This window comes from Vanacampus margaritifer, chromosome 1, assembly GCF_051991255.1.
Source record: "Vanacampus margaritifer isolate UIUO_Vmar chromosome 1, RoL_Vmar_1.0, whole genome shotgun sequence".
Classification (NCBI taxonomy): Eukaryota; Metazoa; Chordata; class Actinopteri; order Syngnathiformes; family Syngnathidae; genus Vanacampus; species Vanacampus margaritifer.
In genome coordinates this window covers 57,698,855-57,707,547 of record NC_135432.1, presented here as the reverse complement: position 1 = coordinate 57,707,547, position 8,693 = coordinate 57,698,855, and the positions used below count along the sequence as shown (strand labels likewise).

Here is an 8,693-nt window from a genome sequence, read left to right as displayed (position 1 = left end):
GTCGCCATTTTTCTTTTATGTATTTGAGCGCCAACGCAGGCGGGGGGATCGCGTTTACCTGCATTGCCATTTTGATGGAATATGGTCATAGTAGACGCAGCAATGCTATTGTACTGTACTTGGAATAAGAACCACCAAATTTTTAGATGCACCATCGTTTGCCCCGTGACTAGTCGATGGTTTCCCTCATACTGTGCATTAAATTGACGTTTTGCGTTTGCGTTAATTGGCTAGCTTTCGATTCAAATCGCAGTCCAATATAACGTTTAGCCAAACTGACTCGACAACACAACTGCTTTCGAGTTTATAGCTGGCATTTGTTTAAATGCAATTTATCACAGTAGTACGTGAAGTGAGTTTTAAGGCTTCATGGAAATAAATCTCATCTCACTGATCATTTGAACGTCAAATGATTTAAGACACAACATAGAAATCAAAAACTTTATTACAAAAATAAGTTACACTCACCTCCATTTTACAGTATAAAACAATTTATTTGCAGGAATGCAAAAATGTTGTTGGCCACCAACAATAGTTTAAAACTGCTAACATCTTTTTTTTCTCACAAGGTGGTTATGATTTCAATGAGGGAGTTAACTGTATAGAAAACTGGAATTGATCAGCACAGTTTCCTTGTATCTATACCTGGAAATAGAATGTTCTCTGCAGCATCCCTTATACCAAGATGTTGATGATCCCACACCATACCATAACTTTGGACACATGCTCTGCCTGGGCAATGTGGCCACAAATAGCTTGAACATATTCTGTTAGTGGTTTAGGAGATGGACAAGGGACTCATCCGATGTTAATATGTTTGAAGATGTTTCAATATAAAAACAAATCAACCGGATTGACAGTGGCACAAAAAGGGACACTGCAGGGCTTTTATTTTTGTTATCGGTTAAAATCAAAGGCAGTCTGATGCCCGTGACATTGAAGCCTTTACAAAAGTAACATTTTATCCAAAAAAATAAAAGAAAAAAAAACTATACAAACAGTAACTACATACTCTGAAGAAGCAAGGCAGCTAATTCAGTTTAAAATAGGATAAAAGCAGAGCTTGTTCTGACTCATCTCATGAGATTGTTTTGCATGCCCAGTTTGACTGTTTGCAGTGTCAGAGCTGCAGCAAAAATGACTATATTACATTAAGTACATTGTTTGTGTGCTACAGCTCTTGTGCATATTTTTTTTATGAGAACAAGCCCTGCTTTCATCAATATAGTTTCCCTATTTACAGTACAGGCCGGGTAGTTTAGTCCTCTGTACTGAGGTAGTCAACCAACCCTTTAAAGACAAGTTCTGAAAAGAACCACTTTCCTGGAATGCCTGACTTATCCATGCCAGGTGGGTACACCCTAAATAAAATCCTGCAAATGTTCTCTTTTAAACATCCACATCAAAACGATTAACATGGATATTCCAACATTAAAAATTGCGATTAGCACAAAAATATACAATAGCATCAAGCTCCTTCGAGCCACTTCAAACCTAAGAAACTTAAAAAGTGCAAATTCATCAATAATTATTCAAAAATGGCATGTTTGGGGACAGGGAATGGGGGAGATTGTTAGGGCAATAAATTTGAACCCTGTATCAGGGCAAGCTACAGGGGCTCAAGGGGCGAAAGAGGCTTAGGCGAATACAATAATCGTGCGGTCATCTTTTTTTTAAGGTGGCAGTTTCTTTTAAACAAAAACAAAACAAGGGGAAAGGGGAGATGCTTCTTCTGTAAGGCTGGAATATCATTGGACCTTTTTTTTTGTCACGTTCTTTTTTTTTTTTTTTTTTCTGTTTCAAAATCCTTTGCAGCTCATGGTGTAACCCCACACATCAAGTCAGTATCCGCTGTGAGTAACAGGTCAGGACCGGCCTCTGCCCCGCTTCCCTGCTGGACCAATCAGAAATTAAGAGACCAATTCAGTTTATGGAACCGTGTAGCACATACCTTTTGACAATCTGACAGAATTGCTCTCGTTTTGAATTCAAGTGTTTTGTGTTGACTCAAAATAATGCCATTTAATAAACTCGTGTCAAGGACACATGACTAACTTTGTATTTATCACTATGTGACTAATTTTAAAATCATGCAATTAAACATAATTACCTCTGCTTGTTCCAGGGATGCCCCGCTGCGAGAAGGCCAATCTTCCCCTGGGAGTGATGCAGCCACGGGCCCTAGTCTGAGCAATACTGCCGCGGACACCGCCCCTTGCTCCTCGGCCTCTCCCAGAGCCCTGGAAATCGTCGTAGCTGTAGAAGGGGTCGTCATAGCCACCCCGGTAGTTGTGGTAGTCGTAACCATAGTAATCGTAATAGTCTTCGTAGCTGTAGTATTCAGGAGGGTAAGAGTAGCCTCCGCGCCCGCCTCTACCGCGGCCTCTCGTGGGTGGAGGCATGTGGGGAGGCGCATAGTAATAGTATTCATCATACCTGGGAAAGAAAACAAAATGTCTAAACATGGGAGTTGGCTTTTAAAAGCATGATGTGCTTTTAAACCTCTTACATTTGTGTTTTGGCTGCCTGTCTCTGCGCTTTGCGCTCTTTCCTCTTCTGGTCAGGAGGCTTGGCGAAGACTATCTCAATATGTTCTCCTTCCAGATCTTTTCCATTGAGATCCGCAAGAGCCTGGGGAAAATGTACAACAGTTAAAATTGGTTGCCGGTGCATACACAACCAATACCTCACGTTTGACTTATTTCAGTACCTTGACAGCACCATCTCTTTCCTCAAAGTGAACAAATGCGTAGTCTTTCAACTTCTTCACACGCTCCAATTTGCCAAACTGACTAAACGCCTTTTCAAGAATCTCTTCAGTTACAGAGCTAGCTAGGTTCCTCACAAACAACACTTTCACCTGTGAACAGAAGAAACGTTCAGCATGGCATAGATCTGTGCTAATATGGACCGGGAACGGCTGGGCAATTACACTTCAAAGCTTTACCTTGGCCATAACTTCTGGGTCTGGGTCCTCGATGGGATCTGCCCACTCCACAGTGACCACGTTACCCCAGACCTTCACCTTGCCACTCATCAGACGCCGGCGGGCCTGAGCCGCCGTCTTGTGGTCTTCATATTCCAGGAAGCAAAAGCCGCGGTTCTTCTTCTTGTCGTCAGGTTGGTGGTACAATATGACATCATTTAAACCCTCTGTACATTAGGGGGAAAAAAAGGCAAATAAATTATTATCTACGATGACAAATTACTACTACAAAAGTTCAGTTTTACACTACTGCAAACCACAATAGTAGTTTTATATATAGTTATTGTAAAACAAATAAGATTGAAAAGGTAAGAACACACCTGTAACTTTTGCAAATTCTTCAACAATCTGCTCTTTTGTTTTACTCTTGGGGATGGAGCCAACAAACAGTCGATTATTGGCCACTGAGATGCACACGCCAATTAGTTTGCCAGGTCGGATTTCATTGTTGTTGCACTGCACCGCAATGAGGAACAAAGACGGGGGGGACAATAATGTCAATATAAAGTCTACATATGTTTTGATATTTCTATCAGACATGTTTCTGCTGTGTTGTTGGAGGGAAGATATAACATTTCGAATATATTTTGGGGAGGACCATAGCAAAACAGATAACTTGCCGTCTCTACCATAATACCCTCTTCCTCACTCAATCTTTGGATTGCAGGAGAAAGAACGTACCAGTTTGACAGCCTGCTGTGCCGCCTCTTTGGTGCAGAAAGTGACAAAGGCGTAGCCTCTGTTCAGGCCACTAAGGGGATCCATCATCAGACGCAGGTCCCAGATTGGGCCAGCTTTCTCAAACAAAGGAACCAGCTCATCCTCAAACAGGTCTCTGGGGATTTTGCCAACAAATATCTGCCGGAAGAGAAAAAAATTGCATGCAAGTCTTTATTTTACAAGTTTTAAGAGTAAAACATTAAATATAAGTAATCTTGACTTTAGGTATCCAATCAGCTCTTAGCGGTAATCCATCATCGTAACCAAGGTTACTATTGATAAAAGAAAACTGTCATCATGTGGACACCATGCCAACTTGAACTATACATGTTTCTTAGACGGAGTTCAGACCGAACACAAAATGTCACGTCGCCCCACGTGCTTTTTTTTTGCGAGAAGGAGACTACATGGGATTGCTTCGAGTATAAGAAAAAATAATAATAAAAAATTTAACATACGGGTGTGTAGGCTGCTGAATGCCATTTTGGCTGACGGTTCAACAGCTGTTAACAAGTCAATCTACTCACCAGACCTGCCGAATAATTCGTTCCCCATTCCCCAAGTCTGCTCCTTTTTGGCTCGGTCCCGGTCAGCATTGGAAGCTAGCCGTGTTGTATACCTCCCGGTGGCAGAGGCCGCAGTGATATTGTCCCACATTGCTTTTATTTCACCACGCTGCTGTGTTTTTTTTTTTTAAACTGTATTTGGCTGTGTGTGTGTCTGTGCTATGCCTGCATGTGATGTAGTAAGTACATTTGACACCGAAATGAGTGAAGGAGCAAAATATTAGTTTCTAAAGCATCGCCTGGCACGTAATAATGCGTGACCACGCTAACTGCATTGACTATATATGCAAACGTGCCGCAATAAACGCCCAGCTCGCGTTCGGTCTGACCGCAGTATTTAACTACAGCAGAACATCCAAATTTCAACAGTCAGCACTTACCTATAGTGCACTGTTTCATTACACTTTTGTTGTTTTCCCATCACTTTCCCATCTTTGGGAGTTACAACAAAACCACAAAAATTTTGGGGGGAAAGCGAACCACTTGGGAGTGTTTGAAGATCTACTTTGAAGGTTCCGCTGTATCAACCTAAACATCATTTTCTATACAACTTGTGATTGCGTCCATAACCTGCAAATAAATGAAACAACTTTTCATACCTCCGTCCCAACAGTTGGCTGTGCCCCAGAGTGAGCTGACTCAGGTGGTGGACCGCCATACTTCCTCTGGCCTGTAGTGACATCAAGTGTGTAGCCAGTCCTCTCCAGCAATGCCTGACAATAGTTACAATGATGTTAGAAAATAGCAAGACTTCAAAATTATACTTGTCGGTTAATATTTGTTTTACTCTGAACCATTCACACTTTAATGCACTTTTTAAATTGGTTCTCACTTTGATTTTGGATTCATCTGGTCCTTTGTTAGTGTCTGACACTTTGGTCCCTTGTTTCTCTCTTTGCCTGTATGTCTTCATCACGCCACAAAGAAAGGCACTTTTGTTCTGAAAGACATAGGGGGGGAATGTGAAAAAAGAACATAGACATTGACATACAGTCGATGAGGCTAATGGCAACTATGAGATGATGTCTACAGATATAAATCGCCACTTGGCATAGTTAGTCATTTGTTTGTTTTTATTTTTTGCACATCAAACCAGCCGAGACTGACTCGACCAGGTCTCTGCTGGTTACAATTAAGTATCTTTCTATTTTGTCGAAAAAATTAATAAATTTATCTATTATAATTCCACATAGTCAACATAATTCTAAGGATTGGATTATTATGCACAACCCTATTTTGAAGACATGCATAAGAATTATGGCTGCCGCTTACTTACCTGAACATGTGAGAGGTCGCTGTCCTTGAATTGCAAGAGGACTTGGAGAGCACCTTCGTCGTTGAATTCTTTCAGAGCCTCAATTGCTCGATCATCCAAGTCACTGTGTGACACCAATCCTGCAGTAGTGGTGGAGTAAACACATGCAGAGGCAAAGAGCTGAGTAACAAACATTAAATATACTGCTAGATTCCGGTCATTTTACACATAAAATACTGAATGATATAACCTTCTGTTTAGGAGTTATAACAAGTCTAACATAATGGGAGCTGTGTTCAGTCACTGCACCTTATTTTCCAACTAACATGATATTGGAGAATGAATCACACCAGATGTGATGGTGCAACTCTATAAACCAATAATGAGTTTCTAATGAGCTTTTATGCATTAAACCTAAGCAGCCAAACACTCAGACAGGTGTCGTCATTGTTTCTGCCCTGGACTCATCTGGGTTATAAAAAAAAAAAAAACAGAAAAAGAAAAAAAGAGCAGAGCTAGACTGCCACTTTTTGGGATGTGGCTGAACAAACATGACCCTTAAAAAATATTGACAAGAGTTTCTCATAAAACAAATTAATCCACAACTACTCCAATTACAAAGAAATTGTGGTAAGGTGCGTGGGAGACTGATAGGCACAGAGAGGGGACAACTCTGTTGACCTCACACCAGTGGTCTAGCAACCATACAGGGAATGCAAATGCTGCCACCGTTTACACTTTCACTGCTGTGATGTGTAATTTAACATTATGTAGCACTGCAGTACCCATTTTGGTAGGAACCACAAAAAGTTGCTTCGGGATCCCAATTCCCCCACTCAAAACCGTAATGAAGTGACAGTACATGCAAGAGATTTATCGACAAGAGTTGCATATTAGGATATGCAAGTGTGTTAACTGTGCCTTACCTGCTATGTAAATTTCATCTAGTTTTTCAGCAACTTTCTGTGGTAAACCAGCTTCTAATAAAGTCTGGAAGTGCTCAGAATGGGTAACTGCAGCAGAGGTGTCCATTGGTTCTTCTGGACCATTTCCATTAATATGTTCTGTGGCCATGTCCCCAGAAATCTGTGTAAATGCAATGAGCCAAATTAATCCTGGTGCAATGGCATGGTTTGGGATGCGTTTAGGATAGTGAAAAGTCTCAAACTTGACAGGCAGATCATTTGACATTTGTTGTTTCTCTGTGAAATACATTTGTATAGAGGGCAATGGTGCTAAATTTATGATAGCTGTGTGGTCTCCAGACAGCTATACGTTTATGACAATCCAAATTTATACCATATCAAGTAACCTGCTTGGGCATTTGACACAGGCTGAATATTGGGCGCAAAACAGACAACTCGCATATCCAATTCTCCACAGCTATCAATAACATGACATCTTGTAAAACATGTCTGCATGTCAGTGTGACAAAGCTCTGCCAAGTCTACACGTTAGGACTAAGTGATTCTAGTGCAGAAAGCTCACTTGCTTTGGTCTCCAAATTACATGTTAGCTTACCTTCTGAATGCTGACTTCAGCACAGACTACATAGCTGATACACGTGTTCCATCACAGAGGGCTCCACTTTCCGGTGGTTACCACTTATATGTAAAGAATGCACCTTTTAGCATTAGGCTTCATGCCATCCTACGATTACTTCTACATTGGTGCTATAATTAAACTTTCTGGGAGCTTTTGCTTCTTCCGACCGTCTGACGTTAGGTAGGCCAAACACTCAGCTCACATTGCAGCACTCCGCAATGAAGTTTCTGCAAACTGGTGGGTGCACTTTATTGGGTACGATCACATTAATGTCGTGTTACTTTTGACGCCTGTCAATTCAAAATTGGACTGTCGAACATTTTACCTCGAAGGGATTTTCATACTGTCATGTCTGTAAGCACGTGCTTTCAAAGAAAATGTGCACATCCCTACGGCGTCAATTTTTAGGTTAAAAATTCCAAAGGAGAATACAAATTCGAAACATACGCCTTAAAACGTTAAACTTGGGTTAGTTCGACGGGTGTGGAAGTTGTTTAGTTAGGAGTGTGCCTCGCGCACGTTGGTCGAGCTAGTGGGCTAGTTTGCAGGGCTAAAGCTAATCTATCTAGCCGTGGATTTATTGGACAATAACACAGCGCGCCCGTGTTAAGACTTCGAGATTGCATCTGTATTTCGTACTTAAAATGACAATTCGTTTCCTAGACCCATCGGTCCAGGGATATATGGAAATAGCTAGTTAGCTTCAGTTAGCATGTGATGACAATGAACGTGTCAATTCCATGATCTGTCAAAATAGGCTAGCTTACGCTAGCATGCTAATTCGAACGGAATTTCGGTGAGGCCATTGTTAGGACGGCAACGGTCGGCACGGATTTCACTAGTTCGGAAAATATCCGAGTACAATTGAATCGTATTGTTAGAAGCATGGCGAGCTAAGGATTTAGCGTGCTAGGTGCGTGGTCTGCCAACGTGCCGCCACATAGGAAGAGTCCATTTTCAAAAAGCCGGTCCGGAGAACTCGTTCCCAGCCATCACCAGTTTCCACATTGTTTGAAACAGCAGCGCACGAGTCGGACTTTTCGCACACAAACCGAGCAACGATAACGCGTCCAAACAATAGCAATCGCCCTACCTGCCGCTGGATCACCACCGTGTACGGTGTAGGGTAATTTGGAAGATAGAGGTTATGTTTGAAAGACGGAAAAAGTGGAAAACTCCCGGCACGGGTCCGGCCTCAGTCATTCACTCTTGATGATGTAAAATGGCTGCCACGTTCACGCCTCGAGTTTTGTCTCGTCGATGGGGTTTCTTGGAGAGCTGTGCACGGGCTCTGCTTTGGAAGCGTTTGTACAGTAGAGTGGACTACTAGACCAGGGAGGTTCTCAGGCTACACACACATAAGCCGTCCACTGTGGCAATTCATTTAAAAATCAAGGATATTTACTACGCGCTATATATGCGCTTGTTCATATTAAACCTGCCACTTACTTTACCAACCATGCAGCTATATATAAATAATAACTATAAATACATAAACAAATGTTAAAAAAAATAAATATCAACTGAATATGTTGTTAATGATATTTAACGACTCGCTACCTCGTTTGGTTAATTAAAGAAACCAAACACTTTGTTATAAATAGCAATATACTGAATATTA

General features: G+C 41.4%; 1 protein-coding gene across 3 annotated transcripts; it reads right to left on the bottom strand.

Annotated features, from left to right (window-relative positions):
* Positions 1-427: 427 nt before the first annotated feature.
* LOC144043388 (heterogeneous nuclear ribonucleoprotein Q) lies at positions 428-8,390 on the bottom strand. 3 transcript variants are annotated; one of them, XM_077556983.1, is made up of 12 exons: positions 8,166-8,390; positions 6,454-6,613; positions 5,549-5,667; positions 5,105-5,212; positions 4,872-4,985; positions 3,668-3,844; positions 3,307-3,442; positions 2,948-3,153; positions 2,711-2,860; positions 2,510-2,631; positions 2,111-2,436; positions 428-1,891 (listed from the first exon to the last, which is right to left on the bottom strand). In XM_077556983.1, the coding sequence occupies exons 2-12, from the start codon at positions 6,599-6,601 to the stop codon at positions 1,866-1,868; spliced, it is 1,632 nt and encodes a 543-aa protein (XP_077413109.1). In that variant the 5' UTR covers positions 6,602-6,613; positions 8,166-8,390; the 3' UTR covers positions 428-1,865. The 3 variants fall into 3 exon arrangements, with proteins under 3 accessions (XP_077413109.1, XP_077413099.1, XP_077413118.1); XM_077556973.1 differs by having other exon boundaries at positions 428-1,894; positions 8,166-8,388; XM_077556992.1 differs by lacking the exon at positions 6,454-6,613 and having other exon boundaries at positions 428-1,894; positions 8,166-8,384.
* Between the last annotated feature and the right edge of the window lie 303 nt (positions 8,391-8,693).

Excerpts from the sequence above, each read along its gene's own strand:
- LOC144043388 (XM_077556973.1), bottom strand. The coding sequence starts at position 6,601 with ATGGCCACAGAACATATTAATGGAAATGGTCCAGAAGAACCAATGGAC. Across the intron at positions 3,845-4,871 it reads AGCCAACTGTTGGGACGGAG|ATATTTGTTGGCAAAATCCC; the intron begins GTATGAAAAGTT and ends CTCTTCCGGCAG. Across the intron at positions 2,632-2,710 it reads AAAGAGATGGTGCTGTCAAG|GCTCTTGCGGATCTCAATGG; the intron begins GTACTGAAATAA and ends CATTTTCCCCAG.